The sequence below is a fragment of the Primulina huaijiensis genome, chromosome 9 (genome assembly GCF_012295235.1).
Source record: "Primulina huaijiensis isolate GDHJ02 chromosome 9, ASM1229523v2, whole genome shotgun sequence".
NCBI lineage: Eukaryota > Viridiplantae > Streptophyta > Magnoliopsida > Lamiales > Gesneriaceae > Primulina > Primulina huaijiensis.
This window is the reverse complement of record NC_133314.1, coordinates 7,497,062-7,523,817: the sequence shown is the minus strand read 5'-3', so window position 1 is coordinate 7,523,817 and position 26,756 is coordinate 7,497,062. Positions and strand designations below refer to the sequence as shown.

Here is a 26,756-nt window from a genome sequence, read left to right as displayed (position 1 = left end):
AATAGTGAAATTGTGGATTTGGAATCGAAGAGATGTACCTGTAGAGAATTTGATATTGACAAGATTCCATGTTCTCATGCAATTGCAGCGAGTTACTTCTGTGATGTTAATTTTTATTCCTTGTGCTCAGAATATTATTCTATTATGATATGGTCCTTAGCTTATTCTGAGCCAATTTATCCTGTTCTGAATCAGAACGATTGGCCACTTGATGATATGTTAATACTGCCACCTGTGATCAAGAGAAGACATGGAAGAAAAAAACAAAACAGATTTCTTTCTAATGGAGAATTTGTTAGAAGATATGGTCGAATGATATATAATTTTTTTGAATTTAAAGACAATCTATTTTATTAATGTGTAATGTGTTTGTGGTTATTTTTAAGTTTGGGTCGAGTGGGTGGTGAGTGGGTCGAGTGGACAGAGATTGTAATGTGTTTGCGATGAATGTTTAAGTTTGGGTCGAGTGGGTCGATTTTGGGTTGAGTGGGTGGAGAGCGGGTCGAGTGGTGGAGTTTGGGGTTCGGTTAGGGGTTTGTTTAGGGTTTAGGGTTTAGGGTTTGGGTCGGGTTTGGGTCGAGTTGGGGTGAGTGGATAGAGGGATTTTTAGTTTTGATCATGTTTTAATATATAATTCATTTTAAATATAATTAGAATATAAGTATATAAAAAAATTTTAATTGTGTAAACATTTTAATATGAGTTATATATTATAATTTAAGTATGTTAGTTAAAAAATTCATAACAATAGTGGAAACCTAATGTTAAAAATGTATTTTTTACTCTAACAATGTGAGTTGAATATTTACTCGACTAAAATTCTTAACAAATTTCATTACAACATTGACTGAATGTTTAACGTATCTCAAGCCATTTGAGTTAATGTTTAATGTATCTTAATGGGTCGAACCTCCATGTTATTCATGTATTGAGCGTGGGTTGAGCCTTCATGCCGGGGTCGAGCCACCTCCATGGGTCGATGTGTCGAGCCTATCTCGACCCAAAACCTCTTAGGCTCGACCCAAAAACTCAAATTGGGTCGATGGGTGGAGCCTTTTGTTTTTTTGGCTCGACCCACACGACCCAATTTGAGGTTATGGGTCGAGCTTAAGAGATTTTGCGTGGCTTGACCCACTCGACCCCTGACTTGACCCCGTCCTCGACTAATGAATTGTTTTCATTGTTCAAAATAGATTGAGTGTACTGAAACTACAAAACTCTAATAAAAAATTATTAAATCACATAAATTCAACTCAAAATCAATATAAAATACCATATAATTGTTTTAATCCAATGACCATAATTTATCCCAAATACAACAACAAAAATGCCTAAATTCATCAATTTTCTCATCGTTCAATTGATATGCATTTTCTCTGAACATTGTACAAGCTGCTGCCGCTAAACGGTAAACTCCACATTCATTGATGCAATAAAAAAAACATAAAATGTACATTAATATACACCAAACCATAATGAAATAATAATTTTTAAAATAAAAAATTTAACCTGAATTTTTTAGTAGGAAAATCATCTGGCCTTAACTATGCTCCATCTTTCAGAAGTATCATTGACACCCAAGATATGTGGAAGCATAAGAGACAAAGGGTTAATAAGTTTATGTAATGTCTTGCCCAACCTATCTACGTTGCGATTGTGATTTTCTTAATGTTAGGCAAAACTTTTAACAAAACCCAATGTCTTAGAAGTTGAAAGGGAATAAAAATTATTTTGACTTTATTCCATGGAACAGCTGGCCACGCACCAATTTCTGCTCTCACATATGGCATCAAACATTTTATATTATTCTGCCCCCTCATTGAAAGCACTCAAAACGAGCTTATGAAAATCGACGTCCATCAATGACACCTCCTGTGACATTAAATGTGAGTACGTCCTTTTACTCAAGGAAACCTCAACAACATTCTTGAATATGCTGAAAGTGATAAAGTGAAATATGTTAATTACTAACTCAATGTAATAACAAAAAAGAAAATAAGAAAAAACTTACGGTCTCATTCAACCAACAAGCAGGTGTCCCCAATTCAAGAAACCACTTTCTATCGTAAGACGAGTACAAACCAAATATCCTCATATTTTCTGTGCAACAATTAATCTCAGCGCTTACTCGAGCCCACGATCTATTTGTAAACATTCTAACTCTCTTCTCAAAAGACAGAGACATCATATCATTTATAAGAAGTTGACGTAGTTCCTCATCTGTCACAGGCTCCTCGTCAACTGTGAACAATATTAACTTATAGCCCGAAGTCTTTACAAAAGCACTAGTCAAAGACGGATCGCTCACAAGTGGCGTATTTGGATCCACCACATCTGTTCTCATAAATAGCGTGTTTTTGTGTGTTCTCCTTGATGTCTCGCCATAATATGAGAGAATGATATACATACAATTTTGTCATTTTTAAACTAACAAGATAGTTAAATATCATATAAATATCGATAAAACTTACCAACATTGACACTCACTTAAGGCAATCTCCCAAACATATCTTTCAAGCTCGAGATATTTGTCTACATATGTTTCAATATATCCATGATATGAGAAGATCCTCCGGCTTGGTCCTTTTGCATATCGCAATTTTATCACCCAAACTTGTCAAACGAATTTGATACATATCTGTAAGAGATGTATGATCTCTATAAATAGATGTATGTCTCATGTCAGTCAATGAAGGAGACGTTTGATTCATGTGTGAAGAACCACCAGATGGCCGAGAACATTTTCGGACTTGATCTCAAGATGATCTGGAGTACGTATATGTGCATGACCGAGGAAACTGTTGATTCTCAGTCTGTACACCCACTTCATCCTCTGGGTCGTCCAATTTATCTTGACTGCACACTACTTTGATACCCTAGCTAATCAACTCCGTAATGCGATTGACTACCACATTATTAGAATCAACAAAATCGTCAGTCATATAATGCACAAATATCAGCTCCTCCGTGGTGGGAATAAGCATCCCCAAAATATTCTATATTAATCATTAACATTAAGCATGAAAATTAGTTAACAATTAACAAAAATGTATTAGTTAATAAAAAAGTAAATAAAATGAATTTTTTGTATTTACCTTGGTATATATATTTTTAAATACTTTGTTTACATCATCAATAGAAGGGGAATGGTTCTTACTCCATTTCCTAGTCAACCAATGATACATCCGAGATATCGGTACATTGGGACCTTCCCGGTGTTTAGCAATCACTTCAGCAATTGATGGAAAATATTCATAGGCCAAAATCTAGCACAAAAAAGTAAACACGTTTATTAGTATGATTTAAAATAACAACGATATTTCATAAAATGAACAATATTTAGTTACTTGTAAAGGATGAATAAATCCACTTATATGGAAGCTACCGCACCCACTGAAATCTGGATCATTCTCACGGCGTGCGATCAAATTTTCATAGCTTCTAAACTTACTTTCGAGATCTTTTTTAAGTCCATAAAGTACTTCATCGAAAGCTATTCTACCTCATAGATAGTTGATAAAAACTATCAAAGTTATTAACTAATCTAATCCATTCTAAATCCACTATATCATTTTTATTTTTTTTCTACCCAATACACCTGTCACGAACAAAACACTGGCCAATTTCAACTTCTCTACGTAGGTCCCTTTCCCTAAGTCATTCTCATACTCATCTATTCTAACTATGAAATCCCCTAAACCTATACTGTCTCTTCCACCAAAATGCATCCACCTAAATTCATCTTTGAAAGGATCGGTTAGAAAGTAATAAGTGTTTAGAAGGGGGTTGAATAAACACTCACGGATTATATGTTCTTTTTGAAAATTGAGTTCAGTTTAGTGACAAACTGACACTCGGTATCTCTTCAGTCGATAACAATCAGTTTAACTGAAAAGACAGTTGCGGAAGTAAACTGACTGAGAGATAGAATAAATGAAGTAAAATGATAACTGAAATAAAATGCACACGGTTTGTTTCTGGATGTTCGGAGAATAGAATAACTCCTACGTCACCCATTCTATCACGAAGATAGGATTTCCACTAAAAGACTTTGATCGAATACAATAGTTTTACCGACCCACTTCAGTTTTGACTTATCACTGCCAATACTGAAACTCTTAGTTACAAAAAGCTTCTACAGTTTGTGATTGATCTTAGCACAACTTAAAAAATCTAGCAAAGATTACAACGTGCTAACAAGCTCGAGAATGTAGCCTTGAATGCTACGGATAAAACTAATAAGTGTGAGCTTTTGATTTGCGTAGTGATTTTAGTAGCGTAACAGCTTGAATAGAATAGTTGCGTTAAAATTATTTCGTTGAGTTGTTTCTCAGCTGCTTTCTTTACCTATTTATAGGCTTCCCTCTTCAACGGTAACTTTAAACAAATTTGAACTTTATATCCGTTGAATGCCACGTCAAAATTCCTCTGACACCCATACACTGATCTATGAAATGCGGCGTTCCACTAAGTAACGATCTACAGTGTACTACTGTCAGTTGTTGATAACCGATGACGTGTTCAGCTGAAGAATCAGCTGCTAGGCGATAGCTGGTAGGGAATACAACTGCTGATAGTTAGCCACGCATTCAGTTGCTGGATTCAGTCGCGCAGTTTAGTTTTCTCGTGTTCAGTTTTTTGCATAATCAGTTGATTCGCATTTTGTTAAACGCCGAAACTTAGTTTCCAACAATTTCTCCCTTTTAGGTGTTTGACAAAACTAAGCAAATAATAACTGATCAATTGATCTCTTTGTAGATAAAATAATCTTCGATCTTTATAAAATTCTCTCAGTGTACAAATTTGTACAAAGAATGAAAGAATAAAATAATCTTCAAGAAAACGAATCCATCAACTGATAGAAATTCTTCTGTGAGACTTCTTCTGGGTGGGTTAAAGTGTGGGTTATAGCTTAGGTCTTTTCCCCCTTCTTGTCAAACGCCCCCATTCTGACAGCTAATCCTCGAACATCAACTGATAAAAGCTTAACAGAGGTGGCTATGTCTGAGACTTCATTAAGCATAGTAGTTTGTAGCAAGTCTATTTTTCTGGAAACAGATGTCTCCACAAATTCAACTTACTTGCCGATTGCTTCTTGAGTCAGGGAAAGACTTTTAGTTATACCTCTATTCTTTTTGATTTCGTCCACTGCAAAAGAGAGAGTGGTCACAGTAGCGTGAATTTTTTGTAATCTCTCAGAATTGAATTTATTTGAGGAGTCTTGCTTCAATGTATGAGCAAGCTGAGTAGATTGGATATCTGAAATCGCCATCATCATCTTTGACAGGTTGTGCTGGATGGTTTGAATCTCTTCCAGAACCGAATCAAAGTTTATTGAAAGATGAGGAGATGAAGGTCCAGTTGGCTCTGGTTTTTGTTCGCTAGAGGCTTCATCAAATATTACCAGAGTCCTGTCAGTTATTATCGGTTATGCACTGACCATTTCAGGAGAATCCTCTACACTTGCTTCCTGTTGAATTTGGAGAGGAGAAAGAATGAGTGGTTGATCAGTTGACTGATCAACTGAAACTGAAGTTGGCTCTTCAGTTTGAATGTCTTCAGATAATTGAGCCTCCATAGTTTCAATAACTGCTTGTTCAGTAACACCAATTGACTGAACTGGCTGTTCAGTTTCTTCAATTATCGCCTTCTCGACAGGTTCTTCAGTCGACACAGTTTGATTAACTGGTTCTTCAGCTGGAATGACTTCTTCAGCTGATCTAGATGGTTCTAGCTGAATATCAAAGGTGACTGATTGGATGACCTCATTAAGATTGGCCAATGATAAATGAGCTTCTGAATAAAGATTATGATCAGCAGATGAAGAAGGAGGTGCTACAGATGATGAAGGTTGAGCAACTGAAGTGGATGGGGCAGTTGCTTGTTGATCAGTTTCAGCACCAACGTCCTTGGGAGGTCTTTGAATTGAATCCTCAGTTGGGTCTTCTGATGATTCGTTTTGAGGAGCTTCTGGAAAAACCAGTTCTTGACTCATTTCCCAATTCTTTATTTCCATCTGTAGTGAGACAAAATCCGATTCTAATTGATCATGCACATCTTTGTCATTATGTGCAGTTGTACTGGTAGGGTCATAGTTCAGTTTCAGCCGAGCAACTATCTTCTGTATCTTTTTGGCTCTCAGCTGATCGAAGAAGTAATTCTTCTTCTCCAGTGCCTGAACGATGGAAGATGCCTTAACCACTCTTAACACAGCATGTTCCAGCTTTATAAATTTCTGCAGTTTGGATTTTTTCTGTAGCTCTTTGGCGAATACATGCGTTCTGAATTTCACCCATGCATCATAGGTTTTGAGCTTATTTGCTAAAAATTCATTGATCTTTTCCCAGATAAGATCAATGTGTGTTTGAATGACATTTGTTGGCCTGGGCTCTTCTTTCATTTTGCTCTTGCCCTTATTGTCAGTCAGGGCATGAGGAATACTCAATCCTGAGGTAGTAGCATTAATGTTTTCTCTGATCACTATCCTCTTTGGTCTGGCAGCAGGTAGAGGGGTGTAACCGGTGATGGTGATCAGGGGAGCCTTTACTCCAGCAACTTTATTCTTGTCACCTGGTTTGGTGACCGTTGTCTTCTTTGATAGAATGAGAGATAGAGGCAACTGATCCTCAGTTGAGGGTTCAGCTCTAATTGCTTTCAAAGGAACAGTTTGGATTGGCTATTGAGCTGCTGATTTCATCAATCTTTCAGTTGGTATGGCTTCAGCTGTAGCAGCAGGCTTGGTTTTCAACGTCCTTGGTTTCTTGAGGACTTTTGGAGACGGAGTCCTCTCAGATTCAGATTCACTTACAATCAGTTTGCGCTTGATTTTCTTCTTCTTTTGAACTGATTTGGGAGGTTTTTGAATTCAAATTTCCTTCTTGACTTTCACGAATTGTGCAGGAGACATTTCCAACTTTTGTTTGGGAGGTTGGACATTTTTGGTATTTATTATCTTCAGTTTAGATGATCTTTCTGAATCATCAGCCACTAGTCCCTTCACTTTCATCAAATAGCTTAATTGTATGGCAAAACCCTTGGATTGCTTGGTGGACTGAAACATATTTCTCAAAGTGTTGAAGATGATGTTCTTCCAGTTCACCTTTCGAACAGCCATAATAGCAGTCATGGCTTGAAACTTTTCCAAAGTCAGTGCAGCAAAGGATCCAGCCTCTGCCAAAAGCCTTTTTGCTACTATATCTGCCAGCAGTTGTACTTCTGGCTTTAGTTCTTTCTTTGGATCGGAAACCTTGATTTTCCGACCATTAGCAGATAGTAAAGTTTGCATTTTTTCAATATCTGACCCCTTGACTTCCAAAAGATTAACCATCCCATCAGCAGGTAGTTGGAAAAGATTGCAGAAAAACTCATCCTCAATGATCAGTAACTGGCCATTTACAGTACTCGCTATGCTTCCGTCTTGTGTAACATAGCCATTTGAGTAGATATCCTGAATTTTTTTGGGATAGATTTCTTGGGAAGATAGTCCCAAGAATGATTTTAATCCAGCTTCTTCCAGTTTCAGAAAGACATTTGTGACTCCTTCGTCTTTCACAGTGAAGATAGAGTCAAAATCAATAGCCATAGCGTTCAATATGTGAGCAAGAATCTGGTTGGCAATTTGAATAGCTTTAAGTTCTGCGGAAAAAAAAACTTTGCTGAGAGTGAGAATTTGCTCTGAATGCTTGAATGTGCGCGTAAGAAGAAGAACTGAAATGGAGCGGGGTAAAGTACTTATGTACGTGACTATTCGATTTATTGGACACGTGTTAGTCCAGGAAAATTTGAAATCAAAATGTGTGTTCGTGTGGTAAAAATGTGTGTAGTAAATACATGGATTATGTGAGTCCACGTAACAAATTACTATTGATCATTTAATGCGAAAACTGATAGTCACATCATTGATTTGGAATGCGATACGATTAATCAGTTAACTTATATGAGAAAATTAGCTAAATTATCAGCTGATCGATCAGTTGTGAAACTGAAGTGTTTCAGATGACAATTCACTAACTACTGTCTTCTCAGTTCACCTCTTAAAATCGATATTCCCCCTAAATAAATGCGTATTTAAATTAAAGCGTCGAAATAAAATAAATTTTATTTATCGTCCGCTGAAATGTTTGCGTCCCTTCAGTTTCTTTGACCCTGGGCTATAAATAAGATTAGCTCTATTAGTTTTTAGCATTTTAGCAAATAAAAGAATGACAGGTGCGAGTAGCTCGAAGACTCCTGATATGGCTGAAGTTTTCAGGGATGCGGCGCTGGAGTCAAGAAAGACAGCTATGGAGGATGAAGTCTTCCACAAAATTCTCCGATACTGGGAAGAGCTTCAAGGACTTCAGTTTCTTTATGAGTGTGGAGAAGCTAACACCCCCACAATGGAGGCAAAAATGGAGAAATATCGGCAGCGTTTGCACGTTTCTAATGAGGTGAACATCTTCACAGATGAAGGTGTCTACCTACTAATGCTCCAGAAGGAAAGGAAAATCCAAGAACAAATTTTTGACTCAGATAGCTTCCTCAAGACTTCCACTGAAGTTTTAACTTGTTGGTTGACCAAGTGGAGGTCTGCTGTTGAGGAAGAATATTTCACTGTACTTCGTGCTTATGCCTTTTAATGAAATAAAATATTTATCTAGTTCATTGTAGTCTTTTATCCTTCTGCAAAATTTAGTTTCATCAGTTGATAAGTAATGCACGAATTTAACATAACAACTAACAAATGATTAGCTGAGATCAGTTGAAACTCAATAACTGATAAAATAAGCTGACAAATAACAAGCTGACAAGCTAACATCAGTTAAGAATTAAGAATAGATGAATGACTCAAATTAATTAACAACTGATATATTAGCAGTAAGACTGATTAGGATAAATCAATTAAACCAAGTATATTGCGAAAGTGAGAAAAATTAGTCTCGGGCAATAGCTTGGTGAAGATGTCAGCAGCATGTTGTTCAGTTGGGACATATTCCAGTCTGATGTCTTTCTTCAAGACATGGTCTCTGATTAAGTGATGCCTGACATCTATGTGCTTGGTCCTTGAGTGAAGAACTGGGTTACAAGTGATGGCAATCGTGCTTGTATTGTCACAAAATACAGGAGATTCTTTATCATCAACTCTATAATCTTTCAGTTGTTGCTGAATCCAGAGCAGTTGGGCACAGCAGCTTCCAGCAGCAAGATATTCTGCTTCAGTCGTGGAAGTAGCTATGGATGTTTGCTTCTTGCTGAACCATGAGATCAGTCTGTCTCCTAGAAACTGACAAGATCCACTGGTGCTTTTTCGATCTAGCTTACATCCTGCATAATCTGCATCTGAATATCCAACTAAATTGAAAGTAGAGTCTTTAGTATACCATAATCCCACATTTTGTGTGCCCTTGAGATATTTTAAAATTCTTTTGGCAGCTGAGAAATGCGATTGCTTAGGATTTGCTTGAAATCGAGCACACATGCAAACAAAAAATACAATATCAGGACGACTAGCAGTTAGGTACAATAATGAACCTATTAAACCTCTGTATAATGTCGCCTCAACTAATATTCCCCCTTGATCATTGTCCAGTTTGACTGATGAACTCATGGGAGTTCTTGCTGCTGAACATGATTCCACGCCAAATTTTTGAGCAACTCCTTCGTGTATTTTGTCTGACTGATAAAAATACCAGTTTCCAGTTGCTTCACTTGCGGTCCAAGAAAAAATGTCAGTTCACCCATCATGCTCATTACAAATTTGTCCTACATCAACTTAGAAAATTTCTCGCATAATTTGGGGTTAGTTGACCCACATATAATATCATCAACATAAATTTGGACAAGTAAAATATGATCATTCTTAGAGAATTTGAACAGAGTCTTATCAACTGATCCAACTGAAAAGTCGTGATCAGTTAGTAATTTTGAAAGAGTTTCATACCAAGCTCTTGGGGCTTGTTTAAGACCATATAATGCTTTGTTCAAATGGTAGACATGATCAAGAAACTCATGATTGACAAAACCTGGAGGTTGTTCCACGTAGACTTCTTCTTGCAGCTGACCATTTAAGAATACATTCTTCAAATCCATCTGGTAGACTTTAAAATTCTTGAATGAGGCATAGGAAAGAAATATTCTGATAGCTTCCAGTCTTGCAACTGGTACATACGTTTCATCATAGTCAATTCCTTCTTCCTGCCTATATCCTTGTGCTACCAGTCTCGCCTTGTTGCGCACAACTGAACCATATTCGTTCAGTTTGTTCCTGTACACCCATTTTGTACCTATAACAGTTTTTGAAACTGGTCCTGGAACTAGGTTCCAGACATTGTTATGGGTAAACTGATTCAGCTCCTCTTGCATTGCATTTATCTAGTTTGGATCAGCAAGAGCTTCATCAGTTTTCTTCGGTTCCAATTGCGATACGAAAGCTGAATGAATCAATCTATTGAGCATCTGATTTCTTGTTCTTACCAGATCAGATGGATTACCTATCATCAATTCTGAAGGGTGTGATTTCTTCCATCTGAGTTCAGTATTTTCCGTTTCCATATTAACAGGTGTTTCTGTTGGCAACTGAATGTTTTCAGTTTCAGTTGGAACTATATCAGTTTGTAACTGAATATCTTCTGTTTGCTCCACCAACTGATTGTTAGGAACAGGTTCCTGTTGTACTGATTGATCTAGTATTTCAGGTTCAGGTGTTTGAAGATTATTTCTTCTGATATGATTATCTTCTTCAGTATCTTTTTCCAAACTGATCTCTGTAAAACGATCAACTAGATCAACTAAATCAGTTGTCTTATCAGTTAGCACAGTTTTGTCAAAAACAACATTAATAAATTCTTCAACATTTAAAGAACTTTTATTAAAAACTCTATAAGATTTGCTAACTGAAGAATATCCAAGAAATATTCCCTCTGCAGATTTGGCATCAAAGGCTTTTAAATGATTTTTACCATTGTCAGGAATAAAACATCTGCAGCCGAATATCTTGAAATAAGACACCACACTTTTTCTTCCATGCCAGATCTCATAAGGTGTTTTCATGTGATTCTTATTAATCATCGATCTGTTCTGAGTGTAACACGCAGTATTTACTGCTTCAGCCCAAAATCTTTGAGAAATACCAGAATCAGCAAGCATTGTTCTAGTAGCTTCTTTTAGTGTTCGATTTCTTCTCTCAGCTACACCATTTTGCTGAGGTGTTCTAGCTGCAGGAAGCTCATGCTTGATTCCAGTATCTTCTAAAAAATTTGAAAGATTTTGATTGATGAACTCAGTCCCTCTGTCAGACCTTATTTGATCAATCCCAACTGATTTTTCATTAAATAGTCTTTTGAAAAACTTAATCAGTTGTGCAGCAGTTTGGTCCTTGGATTTGAGAAAAATAACCCAAGTAAATCTTGAAAAATCATCCACAACCACTAAGGTGTATTTCATTCCCCCTAAACTCATGACTGGCATTGGACCAAAAAGATCCATATGTAACAGCTCTAAGCATCGGGAAGATGATTTACAACCTCTGTTTTTAAATGTAGATCTGCTTGTTTTCAAAACTGACATGCTGAACAAACTTTTTCTTTTGAAAAATCTGTTTTGGGCAGACCTGTTACAAGACCGTGTTTGCTCAGATAGGCAATAGATTTAAAGTTTAAGTGGTTTAATCTTTTATGCCACAACAAGTTTTTAGAAGATTTTGAAGCAATAAAACATACTGGTGCATAAGGTTGTTCAGTCCAACTTACTTTGTAAGTATTTCCACAACGATTTTCAATTAAGATGACTTCACCAGTTGAGTCTCTAACTGAACAAGTGTGTTTATCAAACTGAACTGAGAAATCATTGTCGCATAACTGACTGATGCTTATCAAGTTATACTTTAAGTTCTCAACTAGCAAAACATCTTTAATTGTAAAGTTACCATAGATAAGCTTACCCTTACCCACAGTTTTACCTTTAGAGTTATCTCCGAAACTGATGTTTGGTCCAGTGTACTTGATCAGTTGAGATAACAAGTTTGCATTTCCCGTCATGTGTCGTGAGCATCCTCTATCCAAGTACCAGATTGATTCCTTGCTTGTACCTGTTACCTGCAATCACACAAGATATGATTTTGGTACCCCTTTCTATTTGGGTGCTAAACCGATTAGGCCTTTAGGAACCCATGCTTGGATTAGTCTGACTGACTGTCCAGTTGCTGTAATCCAGATGGTATTTCTCGATTTGTGTGTGTTTGGTGTGTAGTGTGCAGATGAGACAACATGTGATTAAGCTCTATTCAACTGATTGTTCAGCCGATATCTTTTCTGAACTGGCTTGCTGTTATAGTAATTGGAGTAGCCATTTGAATAATTTCTGCTGAATCTTTTTGACGATTGACTGCGTGAGTCAGTTAAAACTTTTGGGCTATAACCAATACCATATCTTCTAGCCTTGTTTGTACTTTCAGTAGGCTGTTTAACAGTTTATTTGGCTCAGTTTGTTCTTGTACCACAACTGATTTGACAAAATGAATATATTTCCCCTTGTCCATATTCAGTTTTGGTCGAGTATCACTTGGAGACATTTCATCTTGGTTGCTAAACCCTAAACCAGTTTTATCAGTAACTGATTTCTGTGAGTTCTGTATTTCAATTAATGCAACAGATGATTTGTTCCAAGCCTGAATAAGCTCAGTTTGCTTTGAATTTTCAAGCATCAACTTTTGAATCATTGATTGATTCCTGCTTCTTTCAGCATTGAGCTCAGCAATCTCCCTTTTCAGACTCAACATATCAACTGATTCATCAGTTTTAATTTTATTGTCTATGGGATCAGTTTACTTTGCTCTGACCTTTTCAAAAGATAAGGCAAACTTGTGGTACTCATTAAACATATCATGAAGAGTTGAAATAAGTTCATCTCTAGTGAAATCAGTTGAACTGAAGTCAAATATCTGTTGACTGCTTGACTCCACTTCTGTATCACCAGCCATTAGACACTTCACTTCCTCTTCACCATCACTGGAACTGCCTGAGGTTTCTGGCTCTGACTCCTCGCTGTCAGTTTCTGCCCATTTAGATTTACTTTCTTCAGCTAAGAGTACCTCATGCTTCTTCCTGAAAGTCTTTTTGTCATCTTTGGTTCTTCTTCTGTGCTCATAGGGCTTCTTTTCTTTTTCAGTTGATCCTCGACTGTCCTTCTTCGGCTTAGGGCAGTCTGCTATGAAATGACCAGATTTGCCACAGTTGTAGCAAGCATAGGATTCTTCTTTGGGCTGATTTCTCTGGTATTGCCTCTGGAAGTTTCCTTGATTCTTCCTCATAAAGCTTCCAAATTTCTTGACAAACAATGACATTGCGACATTGATCAGCAGATTTCTCGACTGAACCAGTTGGTTCTGTTCTGACAGCAGTTAATGTAGTTGTGACTGCTGGAGTAGAAGGTTCTCTTTCTCGAGTTCGCAGCTCAAACTCATAGGCCTTCAGATCAGCGAATAGGTCATAAAGCTCAACCTTGTTTAGATCCTTGGATTCCCTCATTGCCATGGTCTTAACGTCCCACTCTTTGGGAAGACCTCTGATCACTTTTAATGCAACTTCTTTGTTGGTATACACTTTTCCAAGTGCATTTAGCTAATTGATGATACAACTGACTCTTTCATCATACTCATGCATCGATTTTCCAGTTCCCATCTTGATATTGTCAAACTTCTGAACAACAGAAAGTTTATTCTCTTTAGTTTGTTCATTTCCTTCACACAGCTGGATCAGTTTTTCCCAAATTTCCCTAGCTGTCTTAGAAATCTTGATTTTGCTGAAGGTTACTTTATCCAGTGTTTTGTACAGTATATCCTTTGCCACATTTTCCAAATTAGCTTTTCTTTTTTCTTCTGTTGTCCATTCATGTCGAGGCTTTTCTATGCGATGAGGTGCCCCTTCAGTAATAGCGACTGCTGTATTGGCTTTCAGAATTTTCATTGGTCCGTCAGTGATGACATACCACATATCATCATCTTGTGCAGCTAAGTGAGCCTGCATTTTAATTTTCCAGTCATCAAGATCCTCTCTGGAAAACATTGGGATCTTATTGAAGGAAGACATGATGAATAGTTTGAGTAGAAATATTCTGAGACGAGATACAACTGCTCTGATATCACTTGAAAGGATCGGTTAGAAAGTAATAAGTGTTTAGAAGGAGGGGTTGAATAAACACTGACGGATTATATGTGGTTTTCGAAAATTGAGTTCAGTTTAGTGACAAACTGACACTCGGTATCTCGTAAGTCGATAACAATCAGTTTAACTGAAAAGACAGTTGCGGAAGTAAACTGACTGAGAGATGGAATAACTGAAGTAAAATGATAACTGAAATAAAATGCACACGGTTTGTTTCTGGATGTTCGGAGAATAGAATAACTCCTACGTCGCCCCTTCTATCACGAAGATAGGATTTCCACTAAAAGACTTTGATCGAATACAATAGTTGTATCGATCCACTTCAGTTTGGACTTATCACTGCCAATACTGAAACTCTTAGTTACAAAAAGCTTCTACAGTTCGTGACTGATCTTAGCACAACTTAAAGAATCTAGCAAATATTACAACGTGCTAATAAGCTCGAGAATGTAGCCTTGAATGCTACGGATAAAACTAATAAGTGTGAGCTTTTGATTTGCGTAGTGATTTTAGCAGCGTAACAGCTTGAATAGAATAGTTGCGTTGAAATTGTTTCGTTGAGTTGTTTCTCAGCTGCTTTTTTTACCTATTTATAGGCTTCCCTCTTCAATGGTAACTTTAAACAAATCTGAACTTTATATCCGTTGAATGCCACGTCAAAATTCCTCTGACACCCGTACACTGTGATCTCTGAAATGCGGCGTTCCACTCAGTAACGGTCTGCAGTGTACTACTGTCGGTTGTTGATAACTGATGACGTGTTCAGCTGAAGAATCAGATGCTAGGCGATAGCTGGTAGGGAATACAACTGCTGATAGTTAGCCACACATTCAGTTGCTGGATTCAGTTGCGCAGTTCAGTTTTCTCGTGTTCAGTTATTTGCATAATCAGTTGGTTCGCATTTTGTCAAACGCCGAAACTTAGTTCCCAACAATATTTATCAGGTATCACATGATAAAATTTTGAACAATTTAGCTCCGTTAGCAAACAATACTGTAACAATGAAAACCGTAAAGGTCGTTTACGATATACCATCCAAAATTCATTACATCCACTATCATAAGTTTGTCTACTCATCAAAAACATAACAATTGATTCAAATTGTTATAATCCTTAGCATATATAATTAAATTATCAAATTGTGTATGTTGGACCAAATATTCTACTTCTTTCTCATTCAAAAACGATACAATCTTCTTACAAATCTCAACGTATTTTGATCCTAAAATTAACTTACTTTCAAAGAAATGATTTCTTTCAAGTTTAGTGGGGAAGTAAATCTGCAAAAAAAAATGTTATTACTTCTCAAAATTTAAAATTAAATAGCGTTCATTTAAAAAATTGGGTCGAGTCACTGAAATTTGGGTGAAATAACAGTTGACTCGACCCATCACGCCCTCGACCCAGAGGTGGGTCGATCTCGACCCAGAGCTCTTTGTTTGTCAACCCAGGTAGGTGGTTTTTGTTTGGGTCGAGCTCGACCTAGATGCACACCTCGACCCACTCTCTTGGGTTATGTTGGTCGATCTAGTTGCGAACAAAAATTTTTGGTCGCAATTTGTGTGTGTGTGTTGGCTAACAGGTAGAATAAGAAATGAACTAAATAGATCTATAACATCTTAATCGAATTCATGGGTCGAGTTCGACCCAGTAAAATTCAAAATAAAAAGTTGATTTCTTACTAATACGTGATTCTCTCGTTCGGTTTCTTATAGACGAATACTTTGTAGACTCATTGTTAGCCAGAAACCAAAATAAATTAAAATGGATGATAAAGAGAGTTGAGAAGAAGAAGATATTTTATGAAATTTGAGAAAAAATGAAGTGAGATGTGGATTGAATTGAGTTGATTCGTTTAAGTTTTTTATTTAATTAAATTATAAATTTTATTATATATAAAATTAAAATAAATTTTTTTAAAAATAGTTTTTAAACAAATTTTAAAAAAAGTGCAGATAAATTACATTCACTCTTTATTTTTTAATAAACACTTCCAACAATTCTGTTTTCCTCATTTTGGCCCCCTTCCGTAATCTTTCTTCTCTTAAACCCCAAATCTTCTCGATCTTTTTTAGCAAAATCCCATTGTCTGTGGAGATGTTTTCTCCCGCCGCGAAGAAAGCCACTCCAAGTGTTCGTAATAATGTCGGAGTCAGAAGAGACTTTGATTCTCCACTTTTGGAGAATCGTAGATCGCTGCAAGACAGTCCCAGCGTTCCGAATCGTCCAGCCACTGGCACACCCGCTCCTTGGGCCTCTCGCCTTTCAGTCATGGCAAGGTCCTTTTCATCTACATATGCTTGTTATTGTTTTATCTGGATTTTTGCTTATTTTATTTTTGAATGCGTTATTGATGATAGTGGTTGATTTCCCTTTTGCGTGAACCCTTACATAAGTTCTATAATATTACAATTGCAATTAGAAGTTGTACTGATTATAGTGTGTGTTGTTTCTCAACTTTTCCCCTTCAGTCCACTTTGTACCCGTCTCGAGAACGGGCATCTGATATATAATTTTCGAGTTTTTTTATAATGAGCTAAAATGCTTAAAATATCATTCTTTAATTCTTATTTGATGGTTGAGATAGGGGCTTATAAATGCTGCTGATACACAGTTTCTAATTTGTCATTGATTCACCGTGCCTTGGACCGGCCTTTGCATAAAATACTTTTGTGCTTGTGTCTGATTAGTTTTGTTATATAACAATTGATACTAAAAGTGATACCGTTTATTTTTGTGTTGTTTCTTTATTTGGCACTTTGATGTATTATTCTAGAATCATCGTATAGTCAAGTCGACTAAATTTATTAACATACTTGTACCAGTCGATATAAAATTGCTTTGAACGCTTCTAAGATTATGTGGAATTTATGGCCATGATCAACTCAGGATAATATCCAGCTGCTCTCTCTACATGTCTCTTTTTAAGGAGTTGTAAATTTGAGGATCATTTTGCTTAATTTCACATTATTAGCTTCATTTTGATGAGGCTATTTGTATTTGAAAACAAACCCACAACATGGTCTATTTGGATTCTAATCTAGCAGATAGCTTCACAACTCTTAGTTGGAAGGGTTAAAGAATTAATGGCTGGATTTGATACCTGATAGATATTTTATAATTCCACTTAATTTAAAATTATAAATTGGTCAATTTTGAATTTTACCGACCAATTTTAATGTTTATGTTATATTAACTAAATCGCATTTGAAGGGTTGATATTTGGTCATTAATTTGTGGTCACATTTTTACTAATATTCTCAGAATCCCACCGGTAAAAAAAAGCGATAAAGAAGCTGAGATTGATGCTGTTATGCCGGTATATGTTGGGGAATTCCCTAAAGTAGTACGTGATGCACAAGAAATGTTATTACAAAATCATGCTTCTGGTTAGTCTAGCCAAACAAGGCCTACTTTATATTCTGGTTATGCTTTGTTTTTAATTTTTTTTAAAGACTATAATCTATTGTTCTTCTGGCAGATGATCCATGTAATTCGGGTGGAATGGACAAGGAGACATCCCTAGCATGGATTATCTGCGGGAAAAAGCTTTTCATGTGGAATTGCCTATCTCCTACAGCTTCTATAGGATGTGTTGAGCTAGAACTTCCTTCTACTATATTAGAAAGTGGAAGCATAGGAAAAAATTCATCAACCTCTAACAATTGGTTAATTTGTGTTGTCAACTGGGACAATACGAAGAGAACTTCTGGCAATGTTGTTCAGCAGTGCACTTCAGCTGGGATTGTAATCTGTAATAAAAAAACTCGCTGTCTTGCCTTTTGTCCAGATATTTATAATGCAAACTGGATCTGTCCAGTCAGTAGTACTGTTTTTTATGAGTCAGAATTTTCTCATTATGAAAAAGACAACTCAAACAAACAGTGGCTACATGCCAAACTTTGTATCAACTCCCTGATTGCTTCACCAGTCCCAGCTACTGCCAAAAGCTGTATTGCTCTTGCATGTAGTTCTGATGGCAAGCTTTGGGGATTCCTATGCAGCCCTTCTGGTATTCAGCGCAAGCGGGTTGAAAACATTTTTCCTCAAGAAAGTAAACATAGTGCTCCTGGGGCAAGTAAGGGCTATCCTAGGTCATTAATGTGGCACCCCTTCACTCAGTTATTTGATGAACCTTACAGACAGTTCCTTCTACTAACCAATCACGAGATACAATGTTTTGAAGTTGAACTTTCTCCAGAGGTTAAAATGTCAAAACTTTGGTCTCATGAAATTGTCGGCAATGATGGTGATTTGGGCATTCAGAAGGATCTTGCAGGCCAAAAGAGAATTTGGCCTCTTGATATTGATGTTGATAGTGATGGCAAGGTAATGACTATTCTTATTGCCATCTTTTGCAAGGATCGTGCCACCAGTTCAAGCTACACTGAATACTCTCTTTTGACCATGCAATATAAATCTGGAGTAGATATCGCAAAGCCAACTGGTGGGAAAGTGTTGGAGAAAAAAGCTCCTATTCAAGTGATAGTACCTAAAGCAAGAGTAGAAGATGAGGATATTTTGTTATCTATGATATTAAAAGTAGGAGGAAAGCCAGCTGGTTCTGCTGTTATACTCTCCAGTGATGGTACTGCAACAGTCTCGCATTATTGGAGAAACTCCACCAAACTCTATCAGTTTGATCTGCCTTATGATGCTGGAAAAGTTCTTGATGCTTCAGTTTTCCCTTCCTTGGAGGACAGTAAAGATGGAGCTTGGGCTGTACTCACTGAAAAAGCTGGAGTTTGGGTTATACCTGAGAGGGCAGTTTTACTTGGTGGAGTTGAACCTCCTGAAAGAAGCTTGTCGCGTAAAGGGAGTTCTAATGATAGATCTTTGCAGGAAGAGAGAAAAAACATTGCTGCAGGAGGAAACATTGTCCCTCGAAGAGCCAGTTCAGAAGCATGGAATGCTGGTGATAGGCAAAGACCGAGCTTAACCGGAGCTGCACTTCGGAGCCCTCCGGATGAGGATTCTGAAGCATTACTTTTTCAGCTTTTCCATGAATTTCTGTTGTCTGGGCAGGCTGATGGTGTACTTGACAAATTAAATAATTCTAAGGCTTTTGAAAGAGAGGGGGAAATAAATGTATTTGTCAGAGCAAGCAAATCTATTATTGACACCTTAGCTAAGCACTGGACATCTAGCAGAGGCCCTGAGATCGTTGTATCTGTCTTGTCCACTCAGCTCGTAGAGAAGCAGCACAAGCATCAAAAGTTTCTCCAGTTCCTTGCTTTGTCCAAGTGCCATGAAGAATTATGTTCCCGACAAAGTATCATTCAATATCTAATTATCTTGTGGTTATATTTTTGTTGACTTAGTAATATTTTTGGGATATTTTATGGTTTTATCTGTGATGATCAACTTGTTTCGACACAAAGATACTAAAAAAACATGGGTAGCTTGTAGGTTCCTTTGTAGATCAAATTCAGTCTGGTATTGACCTTATTTATTGACTCTATTAACTTTCTTAAAACAAGATTTAGTGGGTGAACCTATCATATCTGAATCACTATTTTCCATGTCAGAACAATCTCTTCAAATTATCATGGAACATGGAGAAAAGCTTGCTGGCATGATCCGACTGAGGGAACTGCAAAACACGATCAGCCAGTCTGATGCAACCGGTTTTGGTTTATATTCTGCTTCAGATACTCGGATTTCCGGAGCTCTTTGGGATCTAATTCAGTTAGTTGGCGAGAGAGCACGTCGGAGTACAGTCCTTTTGATGGATAGAGACAATGCTGAAGTATTTTATAGCAAGGTTTCAGATCTTGAGGAAATATTTCATTGCTTAGAGAAACAGCTAGATTTTGTCATTAATGAGGAGATGTCGAGTCTTGTTCAATTTCAGAGAGCTTGTGAACTATCGAATGCCTGTGTGACTATATTCCATTCAGCCATGAAATATCGTAGTGAACATGACCTATGGTATCCACCCCCTGAAGGCTGGACACCATGGTATTCCAAACTTGTTATATCAAAGGGGCTATGGAGTATAGCATCATTCATGCTTCAGTTGTTGAATGAAGCAAACTGTCTTGATGATTCTGCGAGGTTGGATTTCTATTCGAACTTAGAACTGCTCTCTGAAGTAATACTCGAGTCTTATTCTGGTGCTATTGCTGCAAAAGCTGAACGTAAAGAAGAATACAAAACTCTATTGGAGGAATACTGGAATCGAAGAGATGCACTTCTTAACTCACTTTATGAGCAAATTATTTTATTTTTTGAAGCTAAAATCCAGGTTTGTGTTTGTAAATCCAAATTTCGACGGTGTTTCGTACGAATATTCAAAACCTATAGAAATAGTTGAACTTTGCATAGTAATATTCTTCGCCTACATCTTTGAGTGTGTGTGTATGATGTTCCATTCGGGGATGTATTCTAGTGCTGAACCATAATTGAAGCTAGAAGATGAGAATAAGGCAGTTGTCGAATCCTTTGTTACAAAATCAGTAATCTGTGCTGAGAAAGGAGTAAAAGGAGTGTTCGATCCTCATTATTTGAAAGAAACCTTATTTATATCCATAGATATAAAAGTTGTGTGTTTTAACTGATTGTGCCTCAGAGTCCAGATCCCGACAAGCCAATGGATTGTTGACGTGATTTTGTGTATGCGTTGGTGCAAGGGCCTCATATTCATTGTTTGTAACATTTTTCTGCTACAGGATTCAACTGAACAAAATAAAGAGCAGAAAGTTATTTTGACCGAAGTTTCTTCCAGATTATTGTCTGTTGCAAAAAGACATGAAGGCTATCAAACTATGTGGAATATATGCAGTAACCTCAATGATTCTGAACTCCTTCAAACTCTTATGGTATGGATTTAAAAGCAATAACTTGACAAGTCATGTTACTTCATTTCTTATAGTGCCAAAGGACTCTGACTATGGGCTGCATGCTTTATCATTAGCTATTAGGATTTATTACATTTTGACACTATTAAGTTTTGCTTAATTGCAAATCCACTCCTTTAAAGTTTGAATGACAATAGGTTGGCCTTGCTCTCAAACTCCCACTCCCCTATTTATTCTATTTGGGGCCATTGGTGACAACATTTGTCTCTAGTTTCTAATTGACCCTCAGATGAGGTGTCACAGTTTATCAAATTATTAGGCAGTGTTGTGATTAATTGGAGTAGCTTACATTGACACCCCTGAAGGAATAAATGTAGAAACTCCCGAAGGTTTATTTATTTATTCTTTTTGAGAAATTTGTAATAGTAAGATATCTATGTCACTTGACGAGTGAAGTTTTTATTTGTCTTTTAAGGGCAGGGATGTGGTGGTTATGCAACGATACATAGATGTTTCTGTGATTAGGATATAGCTTAGGGAGTGACAATGTAAGTTACATCAAGTTATACGTGTGTCTGTTATTGTTATTATTATTCTGTTGTTTTATGTTTGGGTTTTTTCCTAATGTTCTAGGATGCAGCTCACCCTTCATATTTTTGAGTTCATATCGTGAAGTCTTTTGTTCTGCAGCATGAAAGTATGGGACCAAAAGGAGGTTTCTGTTGCTTTGTGTTCAAGCAACTCTATGACAGAAAACAATTCTCGAAGTTAATGAGACTTGGGGAAGAATTTCAGGAAGAGCTGGCTACATTTCTGAAGCAGCATCCAAATCTGCTATGGCTTCACGAGATCTTTCTTCATCAATTTTCATCAGCTTCTGAAACATTGCATTCATTATCTCTTTCAAAGGACTATGAATCACCTTCATCTACTGAGAATATTGAATCTTGTGGCTCAACTTGTAGACTAACTTTGGCGAACAGAAAACATTATCTGAATCTCGCAAAGATATCTGCTATGTCTGGTATGGTTTTTTTTGGTCCCTTTATATCGTCCCTTATAAGTTCGATCGGATCCTTTTTCTGTTCTTCTAAACCAATTGTAATCTGCTTGCTAAATTAATTTTACATAAATTTATAATCTGGAATTTCTCTCTTGCCCCCTTCATGCTGAGAACAATGTGATTTTTCAATCTAGAACGTTTGTCTTGTCTTGATATAGAACTGCATAAATGCATAATATTATTTCCGAGACTGTTATTGGGTTTTACAACTAAATAAATCAATGTCAATGTAAGTCAGCGTGACAAATCTTGAGGTGAATAAGTTGAAGTATCATCTTACTTTGCTAGCACTTAGTAAAGAAATGATACTGTTTCGATCAGTGATACAGTTCTTTTCCTGCCTGCACGCGAAATGATGAGTATATGATATTTTTCAGGAAGAAATTTTGGCTGGGAAGTAAAGATGAAGCGCATTGAGGCAGATCTGAACATTCTACAGTTACAGGTATGTGGCTCCATCTGGCCAATTTCTCTCTTCTTCAAACTTGTTTGCTTACTTTGAAATATCATTTATCTGAAGGGAAGAGAAAAAATGGTGACTGAATATTGATTTAAGTTATTTTATTTTTGCCATAGGTTTAGATGTGTATGGAGTAAGCAATTAGTTTTGGATATTGTACTAGAATTGCCATCATCTTTAGTATTTTTTTGGGTACGTGTCCATCTTATCTAACATGAAGAGTCTGTATCCTTTCTGCTTGGGGCAGTTTGCTCTCTCTTGAATGTATCTCTTTTACCATTTTGTTTTAAAGGTATCATAATATATTGGTGCAACAATATTAAGCTTCCTGAGATTAAGATCTATATAATAAATTTCGTTGCCTGAAACTAGGTACGCACTGAATTCAAAATGTAACTATGAAGTCCAATCCAACAACAATAACGTTGGATGGACGGACCCATTTACGGAGACCCAGAAAATATATATTTCTTCATATATTATTTAATGTCAGAAAAAATAAGATGCTTTTATGGAATCAAATACCTGATGTAGAGAAGGACTTTTTCCACCTCTTGAGGATTTTTTACATAAAAATCGTGGTTTACCTCTAAGACCATGTACATTCTCCTGGACCTGCTAAAAAAATGTGTTAGAAGGTGAGTTGTTGCATAGAGATCTTGGTTTACTCATCCGCACTTGTCAGCTTTAACTTTTCTACGAGTTTCGTTTTTTTGCATTAATCTCTCGGTTAAAATTGAATTTGCGATGAAACCCAATAATTTTTTATTTATTAGAAGATACTTTTTTTGCCCTTAGAAAACTTTGATTTACTCGTCTGCACCAGTTCGTATTGCTATTTTTATAATTATGTCATCAAGATTACTAGTCGGTTACACAGTTGTTACTGTGCTTATGTAAATTTTTCCTTCCACGTTTTCGAGTACTTAAGCCCATAAGCGTGCATGTATAATTTTGTGCTGGTATTATTCAATAGACAGAGAAAACTCTTTTCTCCCATTTTTCTCTCGAGTTAATACTTTGTGTTTGTTTTTTGCATTAATCTTTGCCCAGTTAAAATTGACATATTGCTGTATCCGTTTTTAGTTTGTGATGAAACCCAATAAAAAACTTTTAATTAGAAGCAACTTGTTTTTGCCTTTCATAGAATTGTAACTGAACTTGAGCTTATATTTTGTCCAACAGGAAGAAAGTTTAAAACTTCTGCCTGATAATGAAGAAAGGCAATCGATAGGAGACAAGCTTCTCCCTCCAGTAGACCTTATTGAATTTTGCCTTGAAATCGAAAATCCGGAGCTTTCATTACGTGCCTTCAGTATATTCGCATGGACCAGTGCGTCCTTTCTTAGAAGCAACACCACCCTCTTGGAGAAATGCTGGAGAAATGCTGCAAATCAAGATGACTGGGGAAGACTGCATCGAATGTCTATAAACGAGGGATGGAGCGACGAGACAACCATGCAAACTCTCAAAAGAACAGTTCTTTTCCAAGCTTCGAATAAGTGTTATGGACCACAATCAGAAGCCTTTGAAGTTAGATTCGATGAAGTGCTTCCACTGAGGCAAGAAAGTTCCGAACTTTCAATTTTGAAGGACGCTAGGCCGTCTGTGGAAGCCGTGCTTATGCAGCACAGAGATTTTCCAGATGCAGGCAAATTAATGCTGACCGCAGTCATGCTGGGGAGTGATTGGGACGCCTCGAACAACACATAAGTTGCATCAATCAGTAAGGATTATGGACGTGCTCCGATGGAGTAATGGTAATATGTCTTGTATGATTTCTTAGAATATTGTAATTGCAGTCCCCCAAGTTAGAGCCAGTGAACTTAAACCTATATTGCTGGGGAGCAACTGAAATCAAGAATTTGTTTATTTGTGAGGGAGGTTGATTTTGACGAGTTTTTTTCGTGTAAGGTCTTCGATATAACGTATGAAAGTGAGCAGGTTAAGTAGCAAGATTTTGAGAAACAAGTATATTTCTTCACACATTTTTAGTATATATTTGGATGGAAGAATTTGATTATTTAAATAGCTTGCTAAGTATTAATTTTCAAATTATTACCCTTTCAAAATGATTCCAAGATACATGTATGTGATTTCACCTTCCTTAGCTGTTCTTTTCATTTGAGAAATGGTAAAATCGTTCTTATTAGCTAGCATAAATTCGATTTTGATCTTTTTTAATCAAAGGTACGTTTTAATCCAATAATTTTTTTTAGTTTTAATCATTTTCTTAGCGAAACACCGATATGGTAACGATGTCATAAATATGAGATAAATTATTGTTCATGTGGCACAATATATATTTACTTGGATAGATAAGATATGATAAATGGTTGAGTTGGATGTAAAATAGTTATAAATACTAATAATATGTTATAGTTGTTGTGAAAAAGTAAAAATCTCAAACTCTCAAAATTATCACACTACACACTTTATAATATTTTTCTCTCAACTCAATTGTGATTTTCTTCACAAATGAGAGATCTATTTATAGAAAATTTTTACAAATAATCCAAAAATAAATTACATCATTACCTTCATCATCACACACAAATTTCAATATTCAACACCTAATTTTACCTAATTTTCAACATTCAAATATTCAATACACACATTTTAAATATTATTTTTCAACTCTCCCCCTTGTGATGATGATCATAATGATTGTCTTCATTACGTGTTTTTATACTGCCTCGTTAAAAACCTTACTAGGAAAAACCCATTGAGATAAAAACCATAGTAAGGGAAAAAGAGTGCAGTCACGTAAACTCCCCCTCATGTTGACACGAACAATTCTTCACAAATTTCGTAGATTGCGCATCCCAATATTATATATGTGCTTTCTGAATATTGTCGTAGGAAGTGCCTTTGTGAAGAGATCTGATGAGTTTTCACTTGATTGAATGTGACGAACATCAATACATTTATTCTTCTCAAGCTCCTTGGTGAATGCGAAGAACTTAGGAGGAATATGTTTAGTTCTGTCGCTTTTTATGTATCCTTCTTTCATTTGAGCAACACATGCAGCATTATCTTCATATAGTATCACAGGCTTCTCGTCGAATGATAATCCGCATGAGATTTGGATATGTTGAGTCATTGATTTTAACCACACACATTCACGGCTTGCTTCATGTAGTGCAATAATCTCGGCATGATTTGATGAAGTTGTTACAAGTGTTTGTTTCTGTGAACGCCAAGAAATTGCAGTGCCTCCACGAGTAAATACATATCCAGTTTGAGAACGTGCCTTGTGTGGATCAGATAAGTATCCAGCATCGGCATAACCAATTATACTTGGATTAGCATCTTTTGAATACAAAAGTCCCAAGTCTGTCGTTCCTCGTAGATAACGGAATATATGTTTAATTCCGTTCCAGTGTCTCTTTGTTGGATATGTGCTAAATCTTGCCAATAAATTTACGGCAAAAGATATATCAGGCCTTGTACAATTTGTAAGATACAGAAGGGCACCGATAGCACTTAAATATGGTACTTCTGGACCAAGAATATCTTCATCATCTTCACATGGACGAAATGGATCATTTCTATGTTTAATGATCTAACAACCATTGGAGTACTTAAAAGATTTGATTTATCCATATTAAAACGTTTAAGGATCTTTTCTGTATAATTTTTCTGGTGAACAAATATTCCACATTCTTTTTGTTCAATTTGTAAACCCAGACAATACTTTGTTTTTCCAATATCATTCATTTCAAATTCTTCCTTCAAGTATGACATAACTTCATGAATTTCATTATTCGTTCCAATGATGTTTAAATCATCAACATATACAGCAATAATTACGCATCCGGATGTTGTTTTCTTAATGGAAACACAAGGGCATGTTGAATTATTTACATATCCCTTTTTTATCAAATGATCACTTAGCCGATTATACCACATTCTGCCAGATTGCTTTAACCCATATAATGATCTTTGTAATTTCACAGAATAACATTCTCTGGATTTTGAACTTTGTGCTTCAGACATTTTAAATCCTTCAGGGATTTTCATATATATATTACTATCAAGTGATCCATATAAGTAAGCTGTAACAACATCCATAAGACGCATTTCTAAATTTTCAGATACTGCCAAGCTAATCAAATACCGAAACGTAATTGCATCCATCACGGGAGAATACGTTTCTTCGTAATCAATTCCAGGCCTTTGAGAAAAACCTTGTGCAACAAGTCGAGCTTTATATCTTACTATTTTATTTTTCTCATTTCGCTTTCGAATAAAAACCCATTTGTATCCAACAGGTTTTACACCTTCAGGTGTAA

The 26,756-nt window shown here is 36.4% G+C and overlaps 1 protein-coding gene across 1 annotated transcript in view; it reads left to right on the top strand.

Annotated features, from left to right (window-relative positions):
* LOC140984318 (nuclear pore complex protein NUP133) overlaps positions 1–24,472 on the top strand; it is a 28,079-nt gene extending 3,607 nt beyond the window's left edge. Inside the window, exons 2-9 of the mRNA XM_073451634.1 lie at positions 16,167–16,417; positions 17,403–17,527; positions 17,620–19,410; positions 19,667–20,385; positions 20,810–20,959; positions 21,629–21,962; positions 22,379–22,446; positions 23,647–24,472. Coding sequence (XP_073307735.1) covers positions 16,236–16,417; positions 17,403–17,527; positions 17,620–19,410; positions 19,667–20,385; positions 20,810–20,959; positions 21,629–21,962; positions 22,379–22,446; positions 23,647–24,174 — 3,897 coding nt within the window. The 5' untranslated portion in view covers positions 16,167–16,235 and the 3' untranslated portion in view covers positions 24,175–24,472. The remainder of the gene's footprint in view (positions 1–16,166; positions 16,418–17,402; positions 17,528–17,619; positions 19,411–19,666; positions 20,386–20,809; positions 20,960–21,628; positions 21,963–22,378; positions 22,447–23,646) is intronic.
* Positions 24,473–26,756: the final 2,284 nt, after the last annotated feature.